General features: G+C 42.9%; 1 protein-coding gene and 1 long non-coding RNA gene across 3 annotated transcripts in view; one reads left to right on the top strand and one right to left on the bottom strand.

Annotated features, from left to right (window-relative positions):
• Nucleotides 1–4,984: 4,984 nt before the first annotated feature.
• ENTPD4 (ectonucleoside triphosphate diphosphohydrolase 4) lies at nucleotides 4,985–26,164 on the bottom strand. 2 transcript variants are annotated; one of them, XM_075910644.1, is made up of 14 exons: nucleotides 26,035–26,164; nucleotides 23,148–23,260; nucleotides 22,034–22,161; nucleotides 20,192–20,389; nucleotides 18,046–18,251; nucleotides 16,820–16,970; nucleotides 16,622–16,725; nucleotides 14,970–15,029; nucleotides 14,168–14,322; nucleotides 12,319–12,485; nucleotides 9,121–9,445; nucleotides 8,531–8,616; nucleotides 7,346–7,507; nucleotides 4,985–6,776 (listed from the first exon to the last, which is right to left on the bottom strand). In XM_075910644.1, the coding sequence occupies exons 3-14, from the start codon at nucleotides 22,099–22,101 to the stop codon at nucleotides 6,548–6,550; spliced, it is 1,911 nt and encodes a 636-aa protein (XP_075766759.1). In that variant the 5' UTR covers nucleotides 22,102–22,161; nucleotides 23,148–23,260; nucleotides 26,035–26,164; the 3' UTR covers nucleotides 4,985–6,547. The 2 variants fall into 2 exon arrangements, with proteins under 2 accessions (XP_075766759.1, XP_075766760.1); XM_075910645.1 differs by having other exon boundaries at nucleotides 14,192–14,322.
• LOC112547817 (uncharacterized) overlaps nucleotides 26,020–26,595 on the top strand; it is a 41,846-nt gene continuing 41,270 nt past the window's right edge. Inside the window, exon 1 of the long non-coding RNA XR_003091626.2 lies at nucleotides 26,020–26,157. This is a non-coding gene — a long non-coding RNA (uncharacterized LOC112547817). The remainder of the gene's footprint in view (nucleotides 26,158–26,595) is intronic.

Here is a 26,595-nt window from a genome sequence, read left to right as displayed (position 1 = left end):
CTGGGCTTTCACTGTAGGGGAGAGGACCATCATTCGCCGTGTCCTCATTATTTTCCTTTCCTGCGAGATCCCGGAGACCTGATCATTGGCATCCCAAAGTCACTGCCCTCCTCTCCCCCCCTTCCCCAGGTGCCTTTGGGGAGAAAGGCAGGTCCACCCATTCTTGGGGGCCAGACAAACAGACTCACTCTCACCAGCTGGAATTCCCTTGGCTTTTTAAAAACCCTCTCCCCCAAGCAGCTTTTGAAAATGATTTAGGACCATCAACTTGGATCCCTGCCTCTCCGATGTAGCCATAGGTGCTGTTCATTGCTGCTTTTCTCCTGCACCCACTCATCCCTCTATGGTTCATTAGCCACACCTGGCCTAACGTGTTCACACAGCACCTAGGATATGGGCCCGAGGGCATTAGCCTAGCACAGACCAAGGTGCTAGAATAGCATAGCCCGTTCTCCATCTGGCTTGAATTTCTGAATCACCCCCTTGAAGCTGAGGCCAACTGGTTTCTAGTCCCCAGTTATCAAACTGGCATTGCATTCCCTGCCCCCCCCTGCGGATGAACAGCTGTTCATGGCTTGTTTTCAAAGCTTATGGAACATCAGGGCACCGCCCCTCTTTGAAGTGTGCACCGGAGGGTGTGTAAAAAGCATCCAAGAAGAGGGCCCTGATCCCACTGGAGAATTGGCTCTGGAAGCATTGGGAATAAAAACCAGATGGTTCAACCCTTCCAGAAAAGAGCACTGTATGAACGGAGGCTAGTGAACGGCCCTCCCTCCTCAGTGCACTGCAAGATTGTCGGAACCAAGACAGTCACCCAGGAAGAGGAAGTTTAGCTCACTGCCCTGGGGTCCCTAGAATTTGCTGGGGGTGCCGAGTGAAGCGTAGCAATGCTTTGATTGGACGCAGAGGGAGCGCGTGGCTCTCGTAGGCCACGTGAAATCAGCAATCGGCATGCACCTCACATTGTGCGTGAGCATCACTTTAGTAACATGGGTAGGAAAAAAAATACTCAAAACCCAGGGGAATTTGGCATCCCTACCTGTGGACAGCAGTAAATGAAACGAGTCGTGGGCCACACCTGGCCCTCAGGCTGCGGGTTGCACACTACTGGTTTAAAAGGAAACATACTTAGGCCCTGAAACCCGACTCCACTCCCCCACTTCCCCCATTTGAGTGTATATTGTTGCATGCTGAACTTGAGAGTGTTGGCATCTCCCCATTCTAATCAAACTGCTTGGCCACTGTGCAAACTTCCTCCCTGCTTCACCACTAACCTCAACCCACATCCAAAGGGAGCACTTTACCTGCCCATGCTTGTTATAGAACCATAGAATACTAGGACTGGAAGGGATCTCGAGAGATCAGAGTCCAGTCCCCTGCCCTCATGGCAGGACCAAATACTGTCTAGACCATCCCTGATAGACATTTATCTAACCTACTCTTAAATATCTCCACAGATGGAGATTCCACAATCTCCCTGGGCAATTTATTCCAGTGTCTGACCACCCTGACAGTTAGGAACTTTTTCCTAATGTCCAACCTAAACCTCCCTTGCTGCAGTTTAAGCCCATTGCTTCTTGTTCTATCCCCAGAGGCCAAGATGAACAAGTTTTCTCCTTCCTCCTTATGACACCCTTTTAGATATCTGTGTGGGGTCTCAGCAGGAAGTACAAGCTCAGCCGTCACCCTTTGTGTCAATGTCCCGATAACGCTTATCGGGTCCATAAGTGCATCAAGTTTGCACCAGCATTCCAGACAACAGAAGCAAGCAATTAAGTCACTTGTTGCCAAAGAAGTGTGTTATCTTATTAGAGTCCTTTAGATAGCAGGCTTAAAGATCATTTATTCCACCAGAAATACCAGGACTCAAAGTTCATTTCTTCATCAGGTGGAGAAATGCCCAGGTTTATCCATCATGTGCAAAGGAGCTACTCTGCTTTTTTAAAAGGCATTTTTTCTTAGTAATCAACAGCTCTCTTCAAGCGTTCATTACAATTCCGTTTCAAAGAGGACAATCATCCACACAGGATTTTTTCAAAATACCCTTCCCACCCATCAACATAAAGCTATGCCTCTCCAGTTTTAGGCAAGGCTGCATCATAACCCTCTACAAGGGAGGCTGGTAAAACTAAAGCATGGCTTTAGAAGTTAAATCGAAGTCCGCACTGACCATTCTAACAAAACCCCAAGAACAGAAGAGTTTGGCTTCCTTAATCTTGAGTCTGTCTCAGGCAGAAATTTGTAAGGAATTCCAGACCATAAATCAATGTAATAGATTAAGATAGCATTATATTCTAGACTGATCACCGCCAAGCCCAGGCCAAATCAAGCAAGTTTTGCTATTTGGGGAGTGGGGAGGGGGGGAGAAGAGAGGAGGGGCATGAGGGTTTTTCAAAAATCAAAAAGGGGACGTGATGCCGAAAAGTTTGGGAACTACTGCTATAGAACAAAGGACTTAATTTGGTCCCCGAGGAATAACAGGATGGTCTTCAAGCTAAGATCTGGCCGAGGCCTCAGGACATACGGGTTCCAGTCTCTGCTCTGCTACAGATTTCCTTTCTGATCACAGGTAAATCCTTTAAAAAGTCTCAGAGCCGTCATGCCAATTTTCTTCCACAATTTGATCTGAGGAAGTGGGTCTGGCCCACGAAAGCTCATCGCCTAATAAACCATCTTGTTAAGTCTTTAAACTGCTGCATAATCCTGTCTTTTGTTTCAGCTAGACCAGACTAACATGGCTACATCTCTATTACTAGCGGCCACCGTGTTAGTCTGTAACTTTAAAAACAAGTAGTTCTGTGGCATCTTAGAGACTAATGAAAATATGTGTAAGATCATGAGCTTTCATGGGCAAAACCCAGTTCCTCGGATAAACTGAAGAGGAATAACCGAAACCCAGAATTTTATAACAGAAGAAGAAGGGGAGAGGGAAGGGGATTTCTCAATTGTAGGACTGGTGCTAATGAAGCTAATTAAGTGATGTAAAAATGCAGTTGTTAATGACAGGTGAGACTGGCATTGTAATGTGACTATGTCTTTGTTCAAGCCCAGGGAAGCAATGTCAAATTTGCAGATTAATGTCAGTTCCACACACTCTGTAATTAGCTGGTGAAATTCCTTTGTAAAAAGGATGGCTACTTTTAAATCCATGATTGAGTGCCCAGACAGGTTAAAATGTTCCCCTGCAGGTTTGTGTGTTATTTCTGATTGGTGTCCATTTATCCTTTGGCACAGACACTGTCCAGTTTGGCCAATACACATGGCAGAGGGGAACTGTTGGCACTTGATAGCATATTACACATTAGAGATATACGCCGTATTTATATACACATGCATAAACACAAATATATGAGTCTCAATCTGTGAAATGAGGATAATTCCTTCCTGCCTCACAGTAGGTTATGATAAAGTTATTAACAATATATGAAATGCTCAGATGATATGTCCAATCTACAATACACAAAGGCACAATTTCCTGAGTGGAAGATACAAAGAGAAACATTGTTTTAGGGCATTTAAATGGCTGAAGGATTTTTCTATGAGCATTCAGCCTAACTTCTCCTTAAATCATTCCCCAACTCCTTGGAAGTTGTGCAGCTAAATATCTGTGTCTAATTCTGGAAACCAGGGTAAAATGCTACCCATAAGTTGTTTTTTCACATTTAAAGAAAACCTGTAATGGAAACTGTATTAGCTTTAAAGGCAAGATCACCGCAACACTTCTATTCATTGGTTATAAAACTCGAGTCCCAATTCTGGAAGTGTTCTCTCATGCAGGTAGTCACATTAGAGAAAGCAGAATTGCACTTGTAAAAATTGATAGAAACAGCAATAGTCTCCCACTCCTTGCAATCACGCATCAATTCCTTTTTGAAAGAGGTAGCATGCTTTAGGTCAGCACACAGTAAGTAGCTCTGAAAAGTGAGCAGAATACTCACATTGCATTAGGTCAGCATGGTCTTTGGGAAGACTTTGTTGTAGAGCTGATCTGTTTTAAAAACGGATTGAAATGTTATGCTTGCTACAGCTGCCAAGCTGCTGGAGTAACCAGTGACAGCATACACTGAAGCAGTTAGCTACATAGTGAAGCCCTAAACAGATCTGCAGTTAAAATACTTTGTGTCTCTGTAGATTGAAGACCATGGTTCTCAAACATTTTGGCCCCTGGCCCACACCGCTCAATGCAAACCTTTCCAGACCACCAGCCAACCACACAGGATGACAAATGGGTGCAGGGAGTGGAGATATGAGGTTTGGTCAGGAGGCAGGAAAGGGCTGGGGGTGGAGGGACTAGCAGGGACGATGTAGGACAGTGTTTCTTAAACTTAAGACGGAGGAACACCAAACAATTTTTATTTATTTTTTTCAAGAAAAACACCAAGGATTTTTTTTTTCTCTTAAAAATCACCTGCCCCTTTAAGGGTGGCCATTTTGAACTGTTGTTCTCCACGGCAAACCCCCAACTGCCTTGAAGCACAGCAGTGTGCCAGGGGACACAGTTTAAGAAACACTGGTGTAAGGGCATGGAGGGGGGGAGGGTGGTGATAGGGGCATGAGGGAGGCACTTACCTGGCTTTACGCCTCCCGCCACTCCCAAGCTTGTCCCCCTGCTACTCCCATTGGCTGGAATCACAGCCAATGGGAGCAGCAGGGAAAGTCTCCAAGTGAGCACTTTTTTGTGCTATTACCTGGAGGAAAGGGAAGCGACGGTGGGTGGGCAAATGCTTCTTTTCTGCACAAACTGGATCCAGCCTGTGAGTCTCTCCCCTCACCCTGCCATCAGGAAGCCTGCTCTGGTACTTCCTCCTTCTGGGCAGTGGTGAGGGGCTGGAGAACCAGTGCAGGCTCCCCACTGCAGGGAGGGGAGAAGGTGAGCCCTGAGCCTGCAGCCCACCTGCAAGACCGTCATGGATCACTAATGGTCCATGATATGGGGGGCCTTCCAGAGCTTGACTGATATTAATTTTTCCTCATAACAGACCTATGAGGCAAGATATGAGATATATTTGGAATTTTTTATGATACAGAAAGTCTTGTTTACAAGATTTAAAGAGGCCACAATCAAATACAAGCCATCCCCATCCCCAATACTTTTCCTGCTCACTGATTGGGGAATCTCTTCATCACGAAGTGCAGCAATTTATGGGATGACCGTAACTCCCTGAGCAGTGTGTGTGTGTGTGTGTGTGTGTGTGTGTGTGTGTGTGTGTGTGTGTGTGTGTGTGTACACACACACACACACACATCCATGCCACAACAGTTTAAACCAGGAAGTGACTACGTACAAAGTGATTAGAGAGGCAGAACACAATTGACAGAATTTGGGCAGAGAACAAAACCAGAATGATCTGAAACTGAACAAAACCAAAAAGAACAACCAACCACAGATCTGTTTGCTTTTAGTTTTAAAAAAAATAGACAAAAAAAGTCAGCTCTCTTCAAAAGTTGGGTGTACAGAGGACGAAGATGCCAATATGGAGAATTGTGTAAAGTTTCAGAACATATTTATACTCACTGTGGCAGGTTATGTATAATGGGCATGTCAGAAGCGAGAGCACGCACCATTTTAAATAGGACAATAAAGTTTTTATCCGCTAGAGGTTCATATAAATGCCATTTTTAATCATGAACAAGTTTGCTTTCAAATAAAACTAATATTGTTTTAAATAAAATATAAATTAACAGGTAAGAAATTATACCAGGAAAGAACAAAAATAAAAAGACAATGTGCACGTGTCTAGTTCACGAGGGCTAATTGAAGTCTGTGCATTTTCCAGTCTTTTCAAGCTTATGAGAATTTCAGGGAGATCTATGAATCGTTGTCATGAAACACCACCAAATGAAAGGTTAAAAAGAAAAATCACGTTTGTCACCATAAAACAATGCTTCTGAAGAAGAAACCTGTAATGACTAAACGAAACAATGATTTTAGGTGTGTTTTGCATACACACAGCAGTAGCCATGATAGATGTTTCTCTTCTGTTGCAGTACTTCAACATTTAAGATGTCAACTTTTCACATTTTATCAGGTCAGTTAATAATGTCACTAATTCTAAACCGCCCCACACTTCTTTTTTCTTGACTTAGGCTGAGAGTTTAGAAGCTGCGTGAAATATCAATCACAGAGTTGAACAAAAATATACATCGATATACCCACTCATCCTAGCTAGTATCATTTCACAATTTTACTGAAGGAAGAGAAATCAATTCTGATACCATACATAGCTTAAGCTGCCTCTGTTAATTCATTTACTGGCATCAAGTCCGGACTCTCTCTCTCCCTTTTAATATGAAAGTGCATTTACTTTAAAAAATTATTTTAGAAGCCATTTTTGGCAGATATTTTCTTGTCAACTCAGTTTGGTCTGACCTCAATTTCCCCTAATCTAAGTTGATTCTAACGCTGCATTGAATACTGCCAGGAGATGTTTCCTCACATGATTTTGGGGGGATGAGCGGAGGACAGACAAAAGAGGAGAAACCCTGAGGTAAAAAAAATGGCTTGTACTTTAAAAAGTCCCACAAAGAGGCTCTTTATCCTCATGTTTCATAAGGCTCCTGGAACCTTCTGTGGTGGGAGGCCTTCCTCGATCCAGAGAGAAGCTGAAGAGCTGTTGCGCAGCATTCGCCGGTGAATCCGTCTCAGCCTCAGAAGATAGAGCACAATGGACAGCAGCACAATCAAGAAACAGACAAAGAACAAGTAATGATTGTAAACAAAGGAGAAGCCCCTCCAATGGGAGTGATTTCCTCTGAAGTTCTCCTGCTGGATGTCTCTGAAACAAAGGGGGAAAACACAAACAAAACAGGACTTCAATCCTTCAGCAAGGCAGCAAAAAGGCCTTTTGATCATCTTACCATAAAAACTGAAAGCACGTGCACTAGGGATGTCAAAATGTGATTAGGTAATCATGTAACCACTGACAATTTCAGTGATTACACACGTGGCACAGGCAGCAGCACAGGGGGGAGGAGGGAAGCGGGTTCCCCGGTACCCAGTGTATGAGGGTAGCCTGCGTGTAATCATGAACGTTAACCGATGAGCACAAGCTCATCAGTTAACCGTGTACACGGTTACACTTTCTCATCCCTAACATGCACTGAACACAGCTCAACTACAGTAACGTTTGCTGAGCCATCTGAAGACAGATATGTTTGGTTTTATCCACAGAGACATTTAGTAGACTTGCTTTGGTTTGAAATAATAAACACCCAGCTCCTACGTACAAGTGTTTTGTATACTACACTTGAAGCAATGTTTCCTCTCCTTTTTGCCAACTACTTCCATATCGAGCCACCCACCATCCCAGCCTTGCACATAACCATTTGCAAGAGCCAGCAGTACCTTAAGGGTAAAAATCGTGTTCGGTAAAGGATGGCTCCCAATGTCCATTGCACTTCCTTATCATAAACCTGCAGAGCAGTTTTTAAATTGCTGTAGTTGATGGGGAAAGAGAAACCACTGTGGAACACTTCATACATCCAGGCAGACTTGAAACATTGATACCTACAGAACAAGCAGAATAAAAGCTGGCTATGTCATTTGATTCTTCATTTTTTCTACTATTTATACAGAGCCATGTACACATACAAGATTCAGGTCCCTGCCCTTGATGTATTTATAATCTACTGCAGTTGTTCCCAACCTTTTTGAGCACATTGACCTCTTTTCAATCTATTAAAATTTCACAGACCCAGGAAAGGAAAAGAATAGTAAAAGATCAGGCCCACCATGGTGGGCCCAATCCTTATTTTTAAAAACTTTCCACAGACCCCCTGCAGTGCTGTCATGGACCACCAGGGGTTTGCGGACCACAGGTTGGGAACCGCTGATCTATCGTAAAGACAAAAATATAAACAGTTCCAGCCAATGGTCTTGCACATTAGGACAGGCACAGAGAAGACCTAACGTACATATAGGGCACAAAGAGTTAATCGATTTCTTCTTATTGAAGCCCACACCTCTCCTCCAATCCAATACTGATGCGGGTTAGCAGTTTTGGGCCTCAGGAACTGGGGGTTTGCTTTCTCTTCCCCCCTTTGAGGAAAGGATAACAGCAAGTAGAGTGAGACTGGAAAGCACCACACTAGTCACCTGCTTCAATCACGAAACTGCATTGCAAGGTAACATCCGACCTGATAAGCAGTGACATACTAAGATACCCCATAGTCCATTGGAAGTTTTCTAAACCACGATAAAAATGCATTACAGGATTGTTCCCTGTACTCTAAGAGCTGCATTACTTATTGCTAAAGTGTGTCACTGGTGTAGGATCAGTCTTTTCTATAGCTGATGCAATTCTTAATGCTTCACTCAGTCTGACCACAATGGTCCCTTCTGCTCTGGGAATCTATAAAACTCACATTCAAATTTCCAATGCCTTTTTAAAATGAGACCCACCTCCTCTCTAGTATCCCAGCACTGACACAGCTACTCACGCCACAGATAGCAATAAGTCGTTTGGGCATGATGCTTCTCTTCTGACCACTCTGCATGCATGATTTCTGCTGTACTAACATGAATACTCACTTCAATCTATGAAGATCAGCATGTGATGCATAAAGACCACGGTCAAAACGTTCCTGCAGGACAGACCACTTAGTGGCACAATAATCCTACACAAAACAAAACAGTTCAGTTTATTTATTAAAAATTAAGCAAAATATGCTATGCCAATAGATAAGCAGCTTTATAAATATGTAAATTAAACATAACAGTCAGTGGAAGGCTGACAAAAAGCAAGTTGGTCACAGCTGGTTTGTGTTCTGGTCCCTTTTTATTGGCTTAAACCACATATGCTGAATAATAGATAAAAACTGATTCCCATCACATTTTTAAAGTGAGAGTTCCGAGTTTTTTACAATTCCTCTAGAGTGCAGCTCTCAAATTCTGGGACAGACCTTGCTCACTCCAGAATCCCTCTACTATTATGGAGTAGTGAACTGTTTTCAAGAGAAAACACACGAGGCCAGAAAAACGAGCTACTGTTAATTATATAACACAAAAGGAAGTTTGGCTCCCAAAGGAAAAGCTTCACTTCCCCAGTTTCAGAAGTGGCTGCTGTTTTTGGATTACTAGCTATCTCAAACTAAGAAGATAATATCTCCAGAATGCATTACCTTTGCAGCTTTAATAAATTTAGCAGCATTGTAGTCTCCCCCCATACGCAATACATCTTCAGTACAGTAGAAAAACTCCGAGAAGCCATAAAACTCGCTGTTCTGGAAGTGCACTGCAGGCTGATAAATGCCATTTAAAGATGTCTGGGTTTCATTGGTCTTATTCATGAGAGGCTGAATAATTTCACGACACAGATTAAAATCTCCAGTCCCTCGCACATACAGTTTCTGCCCATTCTGCTGGATTTCATCCTCAATCTCTAGAGGCAGGCAAGGGTCCAGGTAGGGAGACTCAGAAGTCATACCAATCTGTTGACCCAGGAGCCTGTGCACAAGATTAAGCAGAGTTGAAACAATCATAGAAACTGTAAACTCAAAATCCTATTTGGGACAAAGTTACATAAACAAAAACAGATAGAATGAAGACCAAGTGTCTGACTTCAGCAAGTTTTGGTACCTATTTTTACATTCAGAGATCATACAGAACACATTAAGTCTCACTACACCCAATCTACCAGAGTCACAGCACCGTTTCATCTGGAGACAGAACAAAAATCCAAGCAACTGCAGATTTTTTGTATTAAATTGCAATTTTACACAAACTCCATGAAGAGATCTAAAAAAACATCATGGTGCACCGCGGGCTCTGTTCAGAATACTGAAGCTACCAGAAATAACAGCTGCATCTCTTCTCCGGTTACAGCTTGGCTAACACATGCAAAAGAAGTTAATTAGCATAATTTACTAAATGTTTCTTGAAAAATAGTAACTGCAAGCTGGTACCAAAAAAAAAACCCAGAAAACAAAACCAAAAAAACCCACCACAACAGGTACAGCTAAATTGGCTTCTAAGGCCAGTGTGCAGTGCCCTGTGTTTTGGATCAAGGTGTCTACAACAGGACACTGTGCTGTAACTCCCCCATGTGGACACTGTGCATGAAAACAAGTTAAAAACTTTGTGCAAGTTGATAATTGGTGAACAACATAATAAATGCATACCAACTGGTTAACAGACACACTATAAAAAGGGGAATAAGAACAACCCAGGAAACTACAGACCGGTCAGTTTAACGTCTGTCCCAGGGAAGATAATGGAGCAGGTAATTAAGGAAATCCTATGCAAACACTTGGAAGGTAATAAAGTGATAGGGAATAGCCAGCATGGGTTTGTGAAGAACAAGTCATGCCAAACTAATCTGATAGCTTTCTTTGATAAGATAACGAGCCTTGTGGATAAGGGAGAAGCGGTGGATGTCATATACCTAGACTTTAGTAAGGCATTTGATACGGTCTCGCATGATATTCTTATTGATAAACTAGGCAAATATAACTTAGATAGGGCCACGATAAGGTGGGTGCATAATTGGCTGGATAACCGTAGTCAGAGAGTTGTTGTTAACGGTTCTAAATCCTGCTGGAAAGGGATAACAAGTGGAGTTCCGCAAGGGTCTGTTTTGGGACCCGTACTGTTCAATATCTTCATCAATGATGTAGATATTGGGATAGACAGTACGCTTATTAAGTTTGCGGATGATACCAAACTGGGTGGGGTTGCGACTTCTTTGGAGGATAGGGACATAATTCAAAATGACCTTAGCAAGTTAGAGAAATGGTCAGAGGTAAACAGGATGAGGTTTAATAAAGAGAAATGCAAAGTGCTCCACTTAGGAAGGAACAATCAGTTCCATACATACAAGATGGGAAGCGACTGTCTAGGAAGGAGCATGGCGGAAAGGGATCTAGGGGTCATAGTGGACCACAAGTTGAATATGAGTCAACAGTGTGATGCTGTTGCCAAAAAAGCAAATATGATTCTAGGTTGTATCAACAGGTGTGTTGTAAGCAAAACTCGTGAAGTCATTCTGCCGCTCTACTCTGCACTAGTTAGGCCTCAGCTGGAGTACTGTGTCCAGTTCTGGGCGCCACATTTCAAGAAAGATGTGGAGAAATTGGAAAGGGTACAGAGAAGAGCGACAAGAATGATTAAAGGTCTAGAGAACATGACCTATGAAGCCAGGCTTCATGAACTGGGCTTGTTTAGTTTGGAAAAAAGAAGATTAAGGGGGGACATGATAGCGGTTTTCAAATATCTAAAAGGGTGTCACAAGGAGGAAGGAGAAAATTTGTTCCTCTTGGTTTCTGAGGACAGGACAAGGAGTAATGGGCTTAAAGTGCAGCAAGGGAGGTTTAGATTGGACATTAGGAAAAAATTCCTAACTGTCAGGGTGGTCAAATATTGGAATAAATTGCCAAGGGAGGTGGTGGAATCTTCCTCTCTGGAGATATTTAAGAACAGGTTAGATAGACATCTGTCAGGGATGGTGTAGGTGGAGCTTGGTCCTGCCTTGAGGGCGGGGGGCTGGACTCGATGACCTCTTGAGGTCCCTTCCAGTCCTATTATTCTATGATTCTATGATTCTATTTTAATATGCAGATGTGGCAAAGAGCTACAGGACACACATTAAAGATCTACTTGCAGCTTGCAAGCTTCAGTCTGAGTATCACTGCTCCGGGATGATGCAGCGTGGGGTCTGGAGGGAATTTCTGATTTGAGGGTGAGTCACACAAGAATTGTGCCCTGGGGCTGAGGGAAAATTCTATTTCTCCAGAGAGATGGACAATTGGCAACTGCAGTTAACAATACAACTAGAACAGACTGCTTGGCTCAGTCAAGTGCGAGCACCTCAAACGGGCTGATTCAAATGCTCCCAGACCCTCTTGTGGCTGAAGAATAATTCCTCCACTAGCAATTTCAATGTAATTTAGTCAATTTTTACATAATGCTGTCTCCAAGAACAGTGTATCAAACTGATCGGCTAGAATGGGAGGTCTTTGGATCATCAAAGCAGGCTCAGTAGTTCTCCCACTCCATGCTTCTTCCCCAGAGAAGAACAGTTCCATAAACTTGCTCTGGGGAGCACTCCGAATAGAGCCCTGCAGCAGCATGAAAGCACTTGAGTCTTGCTGAGCGAGCCACATATCTGCAATTAGTGGGGGCCACAAAACTGTTTCAGTGGAACCCCCTTCCAGAGCATTCAAGTTAGGGAATGAACAGAAATAGCATTTAAAAAGGGACGGTATACTGCTCAGCAATTTTAGATGTGTTTTATCTGGGGGGGGGGGGGGGGGTCTACATTTTGCTTGGGTTTCAGGAGTGTCAGTATTTATAATACACAAATCAGCCACACAGAAAGTTACCTGTTTCTAAACATCGTGTTGGTAAAAACACCGTCCTCATATCTCTGCCGTGCTGCATTCCCACCAAAACCAAGGAACGTCGCTACATACACTCTGTACACGTGCTCGGTCTGATGAGCATCACAGCCCAAATTGAACTCTGCAAGTAAGTTTTTGGCTACTTCCTCCTGCAGGCACCCAAGCAAAAGGCAATTAGAAAGAATTTTACAGAACAAAGCAGAGCCAGTTCCAACAAGCCTGTGAACACCCGGAGTGCTACAGGCACTAATGTGTCATTTCAGAACAGTGTTCTCACAGCTTCTAAGCCACTCTCCATACAAGCGCACTCACGCCGATCGCCTCAGACTTGCCCCAGAACTGCTTGTCAACATTTCTGAAGCACTTCAGAGAAAAATCCGTTCCAAAAACACTTCATGTAGAAGGGGCCAAGGGAATTAGTGTAACAGCGTGTGGGGCTTCAGCAGCTGCAGTAGCAGGCTCACAACCATCACAGGCATTTAACTTGGTACCCAGTCAAAAGAGCAGAGGGAGGATCATCTTGAAAACTCTTTAGATCCAATATCTGACTGCAAGTTCAGACAGTAGTACCTTATAAAACTATATCCTGACAAACAATTCCTTGCCAATTGTCATACTATCAAATTCATCTTTGCTTCAGAGAACAATTTTTTAAAAATCACACGAGTCAGTGCCCTCTCCTTGTTAAATTTTTGAACCACCTATGCTTCAATGACTTTGTCAAAGACTTGTAATAAAAGAAGCAGCCCAGATGGTATATATTTCAAAGATTAAGATACAACAACAAATAGTCTAGTAGCACCTTAAAGACTAACAAAACATGTAGATAGTATGAGCTTTCGTGGGCACAACCCACTTCTTCAGATAATCTGAAGAAGTGGATTGTGCCCACAAAAGCTCATGATACTAGACTATTTGTTGTTTTTTAAGTTTTTCTTGTTACAGACTAACTCGGCTACCCCTCTAAAGATTAATATGACTTCCAATTAACAATGGTATTGAATTCCAAATTTTTAAAGAAGCCTCTCATAAGATTTCCACTCCAGTATCCTCTTCCTAAATATGGGCATATCCTACACGTAGGTGAAGGGAGAGAGGGGAAGAATAATTCAGGAAATCTTTTGAGTTAAGAGGAGAATTCTGCCTTCTATACGAAGAGGCAGTGCTTGCTAATACAAGGAAAAATGCAATGTCACAGACTGCTTAAATAAAAATGATTTGTGAATCAAATGCCTGTGGTTCTTATACAGTCTTTCCACTAGCAAATTTCCCAGGAAGTCAATGGAAGTTTGCTTTATTCAAGACTTTGCGATTTGCTCTAAAAATCAATGCATACTTTTGGGATTAAAAAAAATCACATTGTTCCATTTGAAATTTAGAAACAAGTAATTTCTCATTTTTTGCAGCAGATAAAATGTGGTATGTACACTATACAGCATAATAAAGTAATTTCTTACTTTGATCAATTTCCCTTGTTCTAGCTTATTAAGGGAAATTGCATGACAAATAAATACACCTCCCTTCTCATGAGGGAGCTATGCAACTTTCAACATGAAAACACTTAAGTATAAGTCTGCTTAGAAAAACCCAATTAAGAAAGTTAAATACTTATACAAATGAATGTTTTATCAATGAATGTTCTACCATGCTTTATCAACTTTTTTTTATTTCAAATGAACACACACAAATGAATTGCTTAGCTGATTAGGGACTTGTGGTCACGTCTTCTCTTGCTTGGTTTTGGGATGTGATGTAACAAAACACAAAAAAACCAATGGATATGGGTTAAAAACAGAAAAGAAAAACTAAGGAAAATTGTACAGATAATAACCTGCTGTGAAGAGGCAAAGCTTACAGTTTTAGGGACTTCATATGCTATCTGAGTTGACACTCCGCCCATGTCGAGAATACCCACTGTTCTCTTACGAATGATGGCTTCCTTGTTTTCACTGCTAGGGATATGCACTTCTACTACTGCATCATCCTCTGGAATACAAAAGGAGTATCTGGCACTACTGAGAAACACAGCTGGGAATGGGATCTTAAGCAGCAGAAAACTCAAACAAAAAGAGGAGCTTTCATTTAACTGCTTTCTCATCTAAAACATTCAAATAATTCTCATAAAATCCTAGGTCAGTGGGACAGGCAGCACTAGAGTCAAGGCAGACCAGCAGCCCCCAGCCCCCCACCCCACGAAAGCAGCTGGCATGCACTACCCCTCATCCACAACAGGCCATGACCCCACAGCCTCCACCGCCCACAGTGCTCCATTAGCGATAAAAGGGAGCCGCAGGAGCAGTGTGTGCAGGCAAGGACAGCACGTGGAGACCCCCTGTGTTGACCCTCCTAGGGACTGCAGGGACATGCTAACCACCTCCAAGACCACAACTACCATCAGGACAATTACTCCGGACATTAACAAATGTTAATATTGAGTGTGATTCACTAGACTAGTCACGTGAAATTTTGATATCGCTCTTTGCACTGTGTGTGACTTGTGTTCTCCACTAAGCATACCTGACTTATTTGAAAACACACACAAAAAAATGATCCTGCACATCACACTCCCGCCCCCCCGCAAATGTGTTGACAATATACGGGAAGTTCCTCTGGAATATAATTAATATACTTGCCATCATCAATATGTTCAAATCGCCCCAAAACAAAATTGATGCCAATCCACGCATATACTCCTAGGAGCATTAAGAAAAAAAGCAAATATGTAAAAATTGCAGGCCATCTCATCACTTTAAGTACTACAGTTTAGTCTCCCTCAATTATCTTAATGTGTTAACAAGTTAAATGAACATACTGTATTAACTGTGTTACATGCAGAAATATTTTTATAAGCATTCTTTCCCATTTAAGAATTTCTCATCTAACATTCAAGTAATTCTCATACAATCCTAGTTTAGTAGTTTAAAGTCATTCTGTAAAGCAAGTTTTAAAAGTAGAAAAAAATTCAGAAAAAAATGTGAAGACTCTGTCATTGATAAGACAGTTATATCCAACTATGCTTCCCTCTACAGACAGTACTTCTAGAACCATAGATGGGATCTCTAGAGGTCATCAAGTCTAGTCATAGGCAGGACCAAGCACTATCTAGATCATCTCTGTCAGGTTTCTCTCCACTGGAGATTTAAGAGCAGGTTAGACAAACTTCCTAGGCAATTTATTGCAATAAATAATCACTCTGACAGTTAGATTCCTCATCTCCAACCTAAATCTCTCTTGCTGCACGGGGTTCGAACCAGCGGGGTTTTAAAAATGGCGGCGCCCCGCTTATGCAAATGAAGACCGGGAAATTCAAATCCCGGGCTTCATTTGCAAGTGCGGTATGCCTACATTACCCTCCTAGTTCGAACTAGGAGGGTAGTGTAGACATACCCTAACTGTCCACGTATTTGTAACTTTTTTCCTTTATTTTAGCTTCTGATCCTACCCCATTTTCACTGGCATTCACTATGTTAGGCATCCAACCACCATCAAACTTCTTGGTGAAATCGAAACAAATCTTTAAGCACACCTGCTGTTTCTACATTATATGTTATTGTTTCTCCCTCTATACCAAGTAACAGGCCTACCCTGTCCTTGCTCTTCCCCTTGCTTCTAATATATTTGCAGAATGTTTTCTTATTACCATTTATGTCTCTAGCTAGCTTGAGAGCACTTTGTACCTTCCTCTTTCTAATTCTATCCCTACATACTTTTAGTATTTGTTTATACTCATCCTTTGTAATTTGACCAAATTTCCACAGTTTGTGGGACTATTTTTAGACCATTCAATATCTTTGGGTTAAGCAAGGGTGGTCTTTTCATATAATCTTAGAAATGCAGCACTGGAAGGGATTTTGTGAAGTCATGTAATCCACCCCCCTGAACTGAGGCAGCATCAAGTAAATCTACATCGTTCCTGACAAGTGTTTGTCCAATCTGTTAGTCTCCCGTGATGAGGATTCCAGTATCTTCCTTGGAATCCTATTATATTGGATTCTGGCTCATGTCATACGTAATTGAAAATGGACACACATGCCTCATAGTTCAATAAGGAGATATTGATTATTTCTCCTGATTTTATACGACATTTTTTCTTAAATTACTGGGGCATTTTTTCATTTTGACAATAAGGGGAAAAAAAAACTTTGTTGCTGTTGAGACATATGATCTCTTACTTACCAAGCATTTAGACAAAGAAAGCTGCCAAAAATAAAAAATTTAACAGAACACCACTGAAAAGAAACAAAAATATTTCAAAACTGTGTTTTGTTCTTCAGTATTACCTTACCTTCCTGTTTCCCTGAAATAACTTCTGCATGAGAGTCCGAAAACAGAAAATCAAAGTGCACAGGAATATCAGTGAGCAGATCTTCTAGTATTGCCTTCTGTTGGCTGAAAAAGGAGCAACATTTTGGATAATAGTTAAACCACCCAAAGCACTAGGATGTTTAAAGCAAGCATTGAAAGAAATAAGGTACCTACTCACCTCTCAGGCAGGATTCTCATCCCTGCAGTACAGAGGATATAGAGAGGAGTTTCTTTGTGTTTTGCACGAGGCACGTGCTCTGCAGCAAAGCTCAGAAGTGGAGAAATATAATCGCTGACTCTTTCAGGAGAGCTAGCAAACACTGAAATACCTAGGGAAATAGATGAACGAATAAGGAAGTGCAAAGTATAAGGGAATAGTTTCTTTCACAAAGAATTAAAAAAGAAAATTTAAGCTCACCGGCTTTGGAGATTTAAAGTAAGTATTTTTACATACAGTCAGCTATTTACAACCACTAACCAGTACTGTAAAAAATTACTTATAAGTAACAAAGAGACTTACTCTACCAGTAGTTTTCTAGCTAACACACGTACAAACCAAATATGGAAAAAATCCTAAAGTTGCTGTACCATATATAACCCTTGCAAGAATTGATGGAAATTTTTTTGGCAGGAGGAATACAAGATATAGATTGAACCTCTCTAGTCTGGCAACCTTGGGACATGACCAGTGCTGAACCAGAAAATTTGCAGAACCATGAGAGGGCATATATGGTCTACACTTCCAAATGCTTGCTGAGCTATAGAAGACATTTAGGGGTAAATTGGAGGTAAAGAACAGCACAGGACATAAAGTTTGTTTATAGCCACCAGTCCTGGCTCTATGGGACCACAGGAAACTTGGCCACATCCATAAGTGGGCATCTGGATAACTAAAATCACACCACACCACCGACATTGCCAGAACAGAGAGTACCGGACTAGAGAGGTTCAACCTGTAGAGATGTCTAAAATTCGGAAATGGAGTTTACCTCATGCATTTCCCATTTCTAGATGTTTTCAGTTCATTGGGATTTTTAAGGTAAAATTAATCTAACTCTTAAATGTTCAGCACAGACTTTGGCCAACACCTCACTGTGACCATAACAGTGCTAGCTATGCTATCACCAGCAGCATTTCCATGGTCAACATACACAGATATTTTCACACAACGGCATGAGAACTATGCAACAGACGACACGGATCGGACTGTCTATTAAATACACCTAATTATTCAGATATGCCTAGAGACCAGTTGTATCTATTGGACTCCAAAATCAAAAAAGAAGTTAGCTTTCCTCTGACAGATTAAAATCCCAAGGTTTCATTTGAATCTGAATTATTGTTCTGCGTTAGATAGTCAGCTGTTTAGGGGAAAAATGACTGAACAGAGTTTCATCCTGATACCTGGTTTAATTTTCATAACCACTGGTTTCCTGTTTTTGTCCCTCATTTGTTTGATGTCCAACAGATCATGTGGGTTGCCATTGTGTCTTGGCCAGCAATACACAAAGATCCTAGACCCACTACTGCCACAATCTACCACAATTCCATAGTTCAGATTGGGATTGCTGGTGTCCGTAGCTTCAGTGTCCGTCACTCGAGCAAGGTATCTAGAAGAAAAAACAGCTCAAGTCTATTGGGAATAGATCTGCTTATTTATATTACAAATGTGAATGGATATGCCAGACTTCAAACAACCCAACAAACAACCCAGCAACTTTTGCTTTCTATTAAAGGACTCACAATTTTTAATAGACATTAAGGCACACAACATACTGTGAGATTTGTAAGCATTATTTTCTTTTTATACAGGGATAACATGGAGAGAGAAACATCTGCCCAAATCATCTAATTGTTGATGGCAGAGCTGAAAGCGGAAGCCAAGAAAATGGTATCTACTACACAACACTTCTTCCACATGTTGTATTTGACAATAAGGGCTAATCAAACATGCTAAGTGTTATATTAACAAACAAATGGGGGCTGTGGCCCCTGCTCACCAATCCTCCGCCTCTGGGGGTAGCCAGGCCTAGCTCTCCCCGCAGCTGCTGGATAGGGGACAGCCAGGGATGCACCAGCCCCGGCCTCTAGCCCTGTGCCTCTGGAGAGGGGAGCCTGGGCCTTTCACCACCTGCCCGCCTTCTCCTCGCCCCCCTTCCCCACCCCTCCCACCACCAGCCTGGGCCTCTTGGTCCAGCCGGCAAAGGGCCAGAGCGGGGCAGGCCACGTTCTGAGCTAATGGGGTAAGCAGCAGGAAAGAGGCCGGGTGGCTGAGGGAAGAGGAGCTGTGGGATGCAGAGTGACGTGAGGACATGATTCTGTCGTCCCACAGGAAAAACTTGTATTTTTTTTTAAATCTCGATAGATAGAGAGAGAAAAGCAATTTTAAGTCGGAGAGGCACGTTTAGAGAAACACGAGTGGAAAAAGTTATTTAAAATATAAAATATGCAACATACACTTTTATATGCAGCTGATTCTCCTTATTAGCAACTTCTCTGTTGCCTGCATAGAGTTGCTTTTATCTGAAGGCTGTCAACTCGCTGAAGACAGACGCGCAGAGCTTCAACTAGGGGTGGAAGCACTGCAAAACGCATGAAACATCTCACTGCAAATCTGACTATGGTTGAAGGGGGAGGCTCTGGACAGGGCAGCAGCAGAGGGGGTTGTAAGGCTGCAGCCATGGAAGGCATGTCCGACTGTGCTTCCTTCCTGTGCTGCAGCCCTGCAAACCTTCCTGAAGCTGGTGCTTTGCACCTCCCTGCATTTCCTTCCTGGCTGCTGTGCTGCAAATCTGCAATGAACAAAGAGAGCATTGGGATGTGCCAAGCCTAGGTTCCCGGTGCCAAGGCATATGCAGCCTGTAATTGACAGTCAGGTACCATGCAGCCTCTCAGGCCCCCAGTACTCTTGCTCCCTATGGAAAGCCCTTGCAGCCTCTACCAGCTGCAGGCAGGTGGTGGGGGAGGGTCAGCCAGGAATAGAACATCAAAAAGTTGTAAGTGGCACGCCTGTTGCCAATATCCAAATCCCATTAACATTAAAGGCAGTGGGACAGGATTGATTCCTGACAAAATATTGCTAGTACCTGGAGGTTGTTAATATGCTGATTGTTAAGTGGCATCCGCTGTATATGTGTGAGAGTTAAACTTACATAAATGTTCAACAAGCTCAAGAAGGTGAAAGAATATCAAAGGGATATAGTGTACCAAAGCTCAAACCTCACTTATAAACTTGTTTAAATGTTGCCTTAAACACACCAAAAAAGGAAAGGGGAAAGAAAACCAACAAAAAAACAACAAAAGCAAAACAACAAATAAGAAATAACTCCAAAGCGATGTAGGAGGTTTTAAGAGAGGAAAGTTTACTCCAAGATTGATTTCAGTGAGCAGCATCTTATATTAACTGACTGGAAGCATTTTATTTTTTCATATTGCTTCATGCACACCAAGAGATACAATCACTACTCACTGGTTCAACTGTTAGAAATGAGCAACATGGAACCCCCGAGTCATGCTCATTTCCTGTTCTGAATACTATATTAGTCCTCACCTGTGAAACTTTTTGTCCCTGTATGAACGCCCATATTTATTCCGGATGACAACAAGGGAATAGTAAAGCAAGGAGACAGCAGCAGCAAGTATTCCAATGACGATAATTTGTCGTAAAGTGGTGTTCAGTATACGAGGACATCCCACCGGGGAGATGCTGAAGTGCCAGGAAGCAGGAAACAAACAGGAGATGCTAATCCTGAAATTCAAGAAGAAGACAGACTGTTTGAAATGCATCTTAGAGGCAGAGAGCTAAGCCTTTCCAAAACTGACTCAGAATCTGAATATCTAAATGAACTTCCAACTTTAAAGGTTCATACAAAGGACCTGCCCCTGTTCCTAGTAAGATTATACTAAACTCACTGGCTACGTCTACACTGGCCCCTTTTTCGGAAGGGGCATGCTAATTTTGAAAGTGGGAATAGGGAAATCCGCGGGGGATTTAAATATCCCCCGCGGATTTAAATAAACATGTCCGCCGCTTTTTTTCCGGCTTGGGGAAAAGCCGGAAAAAAAGTGTCTAGACTGGCCCGATCCTCCGGAATAAAGCCCTATTCTGGAGGATCTCTTATTCCTACTTCGAAGTAGGAATAAGAGATCCTCCGGAATAGGGCTTTATTCCGGAGGATCGGGCCAGTCTAGACACTTTTTTTCCGGCTTTTCCCCAAGCCGGAAAAAAAGCGGCGGACATGTTTATTTAAATCCCCCGCGGATTTCCCTATTCCCACTTTCAAAATTAGCATGCCCCTTCCGAAAAAGGGGCCAGTGTAGACGTAGCCACTGGGATCAAGATTACACCCTGACTGCTCAAAGCTAGAAAAAATCATGACCACTAGGGATGTGAAAGTGTAACCTACATGGTTACATGCAGGCTCCTGGGCTGCCCCTCACCCTCCTCCATGTAACTGCTGAAAAATATTTTTTCCCCAGCAGTTACACATTTACTTGATTAAACCCACTTTAACATCCCTACTGTTAACACAGATGAACAATAATTGCTTTTGTAAAATGCAAACAAGCTGGAAGCCCAAATACTTCAGCAGAATGTTAGTTTCATTACCTAATTCTCACGTACTAAATACGAAACAGAGTCTTGCTTTCCTGTACAAGCAAAGCAAAAATGAAAAACCCAAAAGGCAGCAAGTAATGAGACTTACAAAAAAAGTAATCTGATGTGACAGTAGCAACACAAGACAGACAATGGACACTTATTTTTCTCCTTTCAGATTTTCAAAATTACTCTTAGGCACGTGTTTGACACATTCAGCATTCTAATCCACTTACACAGACTTTGCTATTCTTCATTTCTGCTTCAGAAGCCATTCCTAACAAGTTTTAAAAGCTAGGTAGCTGTGCCTTTCATAAGGCTTATTAGCACAAACATATCACAATAAGTTTTGCATATAACACTGTTCAAAGCCCTTTTTGATAAAATGCAAATTAATCTATAACTGAGCTATATTAAACCCCACTTTAATAGCATTGTTACATGGCACTCACTTATGTGGTACTGTGAAGAAGAGTGTGACAGTAAGTGCTTTATAATTTTAACAGTTCTATTCCTTATTTATTCCTAGCTTTGCATAGTCATGTTCAGCAGGAATGTGATCCATGGTGCATCACTTTTCATTTCCAGAACAGTTTCCAAATAACTAACCAATTAATATTCATCCCTGGGAAGTGGATGGTATTATCCCCATTATAGAAATATGGGTAAAAAGAGGTTGAGTGGATGTCCAGATTTAGAGGCACTCAAACCTCGAGCTGAGATAGGAGTTCAACATTTCTAGGGTTGCAGTCTTGTACTCAGATTAAAGCTTCATACTGAAGATTAGAGTCTTACCTTCCCATGTTGGGAAACACTATTCTGATCAAGGCAGGAAGGTGAATTGGCTTGTGGTCTAGTATCATCCAGACATCCCAGATTTATAAGGCACGTGGATTCTCCCAGGAGCCATTTTTCTTCTATTCCTGTACAACACAGATTTTAACTATGTTAAAAAGCGATATTCTCACCAAGGCCCCAACGCTGTAATTCAGAAGCGCAAATGAACATAACATAAGAACATAATAATGGCCATAGTGGATTAAACCAAAGGTCCATCCAGCCCAGTATCGTGCCTGCCAACAGTAGCCAATGCCAGGTGCCACAGAGGGAGTGATCCGAACAGGTAATGATCAAGCGATCTCTTTCCTGCCATCCATTTCCACCCTCATTCTAATTAATGAAGTCAAACATTTATTAGATTAGTCCTTATATAAGCCTTATCTATCAGAAATGCTATAAGAGCATTTTGAAGAGTTTTTCTTTAGCTCTTGTAAATCACCAACAGGAATGCCAAGCCCCCAAATATAAATAAATCCACATGTATTCTGCTTGGGATTTTTTTTTTAAACTGTCAACATTTCAAACACAAAAAGCAACACATCCAGGCTACGTATAGTTAATATTCTTAAATAAAAGGATTTCTTTCTAACAGATCCCAGATCACATTACAAACACAGGCTCTAATACTGCAACAGGATTTGCAGAGTCAGTCATGGGGTCCCATATGGATATTAGGGATATAAAATCCTGTTTAATTGGTTAACCCATTAAACATTATGTTTAACCAGTTAAGGGATTAAAGAGGTGTAGGCTGGGAACGCTAAAGAGGCATTCCCCGCCGCAGACAAGGTCTGTTCCAGCAGGCTGAAGCAGAGCCTGCCTGCGGTGGGGAGGTCAGGCCCGCCATGGACAGGGGCTGCCCTGCCCAGGCTGTAGCCGCCCCTGCCTGTGGTGGGCCTCACAGGGCTGGAGCAGGCCTCTTGCCCGTGGCAGGCAAAGAGCTGGTTCGGACCCTACTACCTAGCCATTCACATCTCTAATGGATCCACGAATACACCCACACAAAGTTACACTGCAAGATTGGAGCCCTCAGTATGTACTGTACGAATTATCTGCACAGATCACTTACCACTGAAATGCAACCACTAGTGAGATGGAACACAGCAGCTGTATCAGTGCACAACAACAGCATATAAAAAGCTCAGGATAGGAAGTGCTGAAGAATAGTGAATCAAATTGGAACTGCAAGGAGAATTCAAGGACAAAATCTGAATAATTAAATTGGAATTTGATCTTGACACCAATGTTAATATTTTTCAAGAGTATAAATCAGTTCACAAAAATGTCTCATATGTGATATTCATCTATTGTTAAAAACAACATTTACAACTATGAGAAAATGTATCTTTTTTCTGTTTACCTTCACATTTGATAGCACCTTTCACATAGTTAATTTCACCTATATATGGGCTTCACACAATAACAATGGAAAGAAATATTAAAACCATGTTCTGAAACTACAAATTGCCAAGAAAACAATCAGACATAGATAATACTCAGAGCTTCTTTTGCTTTATATTTTCTAAACTTGCCTAGGTTTCTGACTGGCAGTATTTCTTTATTAAATAAGTAAAACATTGTGATTTCAAATTAATTATGGATATACAATTCTTGTTTATGGACACACATGCTCACTTTTACAGAAACTCAGTGGAAACTCATGCTCACAGGCTCAGAAACTCAGTGGAGTAAGGAAAAACTATATTTGAAAGACATTCTGAGACCTGGTTCAACTTCTCAATTCATTTCCTCCCTCAGTTCAAAAATCAACATAGCAAATACAACAACTATGATCACTGCCTTGAATATGCGTTTTCAAAATCTCATTTACAAAATGATATACTTGCCAGCCTTAATTATTCTAGCAGATATAATGTACAACAAAGATGCTACAAGACATTTGAGAGTTAACTACAACAGTCGCCAATCTCTGTTAGTGCTGCAGTAAGTAAAACTGTGTCCTTCAATATTGTGGAAGCCTGGAAAGATCATCATTTCAAGGTTTGTAGGGCCTTTAGCAAAAGGAGGCAGATAAACATAACTGACCCAGAAGACAGAATTTAAATTCTGTATTCAGAGAGGATTTGTTTGTTTTTCTTTGAAGGAAAGTGATAAGGAGCAAACTTATATATTATGACTACACTACCCCCTTTTGTGCAAAAAATATGCAAATGAGGCAAAGCATGGAATATTGCCAAGCCTCATTTGCATAATTAATGAGGCTCCATTTTTTGTGCAAGAGCTGTTCTTTCACTTTTTTTCAGTAAGAACAGCTCTTGTGCAAAAACCTCTTGTGCAAAAATGGAGCCTCATTAATTATGCAAATGAGGCATAGCAATATTTCACACTTCACCTCATTTGCATATTTCTGCACAAGAGGGGGCAGTGTAGACATAGCCACACGGTGTCTGTGCATTGTATGGCTTGATTAGCAAGGAAAGGACAGGAGCTCAGGAAACTACAGTTTAGGGCCAATCTATATTACCACACTAAACTGGTAACATTGGTGCAGTTGTGCCATTGTAGCTCATCTGGTAAACACATGCTATGACGACAGGAGAGTGCTCTCAAATCACCATAATTACTCCACCTCCACAAGAGTGCCTTTTTCATGGCCATGTCTCTACTTGCCGGAGAATCAATGGTCTGGTGATAGATATGCTAGGGTTTGATTTGGAAGGTCCACTGAAGACCCGCTAAATCAAATGCTGAGGGTGCCCTGTCAGTGTGACAAGAAGGATGGAAAATTGACAGGATCATTTTTCCTGTTAACCACCTGTTGTGGGGCTGACCCAGAAAACCAGTGCAAGGTACATCGACTCCAGCTATGCAATTCATGTGGCTGGAGTTGCGCATTTTGCATCGATTTTAGGCACTACTTTTGCCTGAGCAAGGCAACTGCCATTGACTTAAGCAGTAGCATAGCCCACTGAAAGAAATGGATAACAACGCTGAGCTCTTATATAGGCTTATCCACCCTCAACATTTTCACAAAGAACAATTTAACCTTCAGTCATTCCATCACAGAGAGGGGAAGTGACTAGCCCCAGGTTGGTCACCTATTGAGTCACATAGCAGAAGCAGGGCAGACCCCGGAAGACTTTGCTCCCAAGTGCCTCTGCTCTGGCTCCCTAGACCTCATTCCCCTCCTAGGCTATGTCTACACTCGCGGCTTCTTGCACGAGTAATATGCAAATGAGGCTAAGCGTGGAATATCACCGAGCCTCATTTGCATACCTCATGAGCCACCATTTTTTTCAGAAGAGGCTCTTGCACAAGAAGGAAGGAACATCTACACTGCCCCTTCTTGCGCAAGAAAAACCCTCTTGTACAATGTTGTTCTTCCTGAAAAGTAATAGGTGTAGCGGCCTTGCACAAGCGGGTTTTTCTTGCACAAGAAGGGGCAGCGTAGACGTTCCTTCCTACTTGTGCAAGAGCCTCTTCTGAAAAAAAATAGTGGCTCATTAGGTATGCAAATGAGGCTCGGCGACGTTCCACGCTTAGCCTCATTTGCATATTACTCTCGCAAGAAGCCGCGAGTGTAGACATAGCCCTGGAGTCGGGAAGAAAACTGTGGAGGCCAGACCTCTAGCCCCCACTGCCTTGTATGACATCCCCATCCTAGAACCGGGGGAAGGACCCAGGAGTCCCAACCCCCCCTCCCGCAAGGGAAGGACCCAGCGGTCCCCACTGCCGCCCCCCCGCATCCAAGGAAGGGACCCAGGAGTCCCAACCCCCCCTCAATCAGGAAGGAACCCAAGAGTCCCAACCCCCCCCCCCCGGAAGGGACCCAGACTTCCGGCCTCCCAGTCTTACAACCGAAACCAGACCCCGGAGCCCCAACTCCTCCCCCCGCCCTCCACTGCTCTCCCAAGGCGGTGGGGGGAGGGAGCCCGGGTGCCCGGCCCCCCAGTGCTCAGGCGGGGGCGGGGAACCGCGGCGATTCCGGCTCCTACCCGTTGGTCTCCTTCCGCTTGGCACGGACCCGGCGCCACCGCGGCGCCTAGCGACTCCTCAACCATTCCCACTTCCGGCTCCCGCTCGCCCGGACGTGACGCAAGCACGCCGACACACCGCCGGTGAGCGCACGCGGCGCTGCGGAGTGGGAGGGGCTCCATTTGAGGGAGGGGTGTGGCTAGAGGGTGGGGCGGGGCTGAGACGGAACCCGGGCTAGGGCAGCAAGGCATGATGGGAGTCAGGCTCAGGCAAAGCATCATGGGAGTCGGGCTTGTGCCGGGCATGATGGAAGTCTGGCTAAGGCAAAGCATCATGGGAGTCGGGCTTGTGCCGGGCATGATGGGAGTCTGGCTAAGGCAAAGCATCATGGGAGTCGGGCTTGTGCCGGGCATGATGGGAGTCTGGCTAAGGCAAAGCATCATGGGAGTCGGGCTTGTGCCGGGCATGATGGGAGTCTGGCTAAGGCAAAGCATCATGGGAGTCGGGCTTGTGCCGGGCATGATGGGAGTCTGGCTAAGGCAAAGCATCATGGGAGTCGGGCTTGTGCCGGGCATGATGGA

Source organism: Pelodiscus sinensis, chromosome 28 (genome assembly GCF_049634645.1).
Source record: "Pelodiscus sinensis isolate JC-2024 chromosome 28, ASM4963464v1, whole genome shotgun sequence".
In the NCBI taxonomy this organism is placed as follows: domain Eukaryota; kingdom Metazoa; phylum Chordata; order Testudines; family Trionychidae; genus Pelodiscus; species Pelodiscus sinensis.
Note: the sequence above shows the minus strand (reverse complement) of the source record. Positions and strands in the feature narration are given on the sequence as shown.

Excerpts from the sequence above, each read along its gene's own strand:
- ENTPD4 (XM_075910644.1), bottom strand. The coding sequence starts at position 22,101 with ATGATACTAGACCACAAGCCAATTCACCTTCCTGCCTTGATCAGAATA. Across the intron at positions 18,252-20,191 it reads AGGGACAAAAAGTTTCACAG|ATACCTTGCTCGAGTGACGG; the intron begins GTGAGGACTAAT and ends TTTTTCTTCTAG. Across the intron at positions 15,030-16,621 it reads TATTTCAGGGAAACAGGAAG|GAGTATATGCGTGGATTGGC; the intron begins GTAAGGTAATAC and ends TAATGCTCCTAG.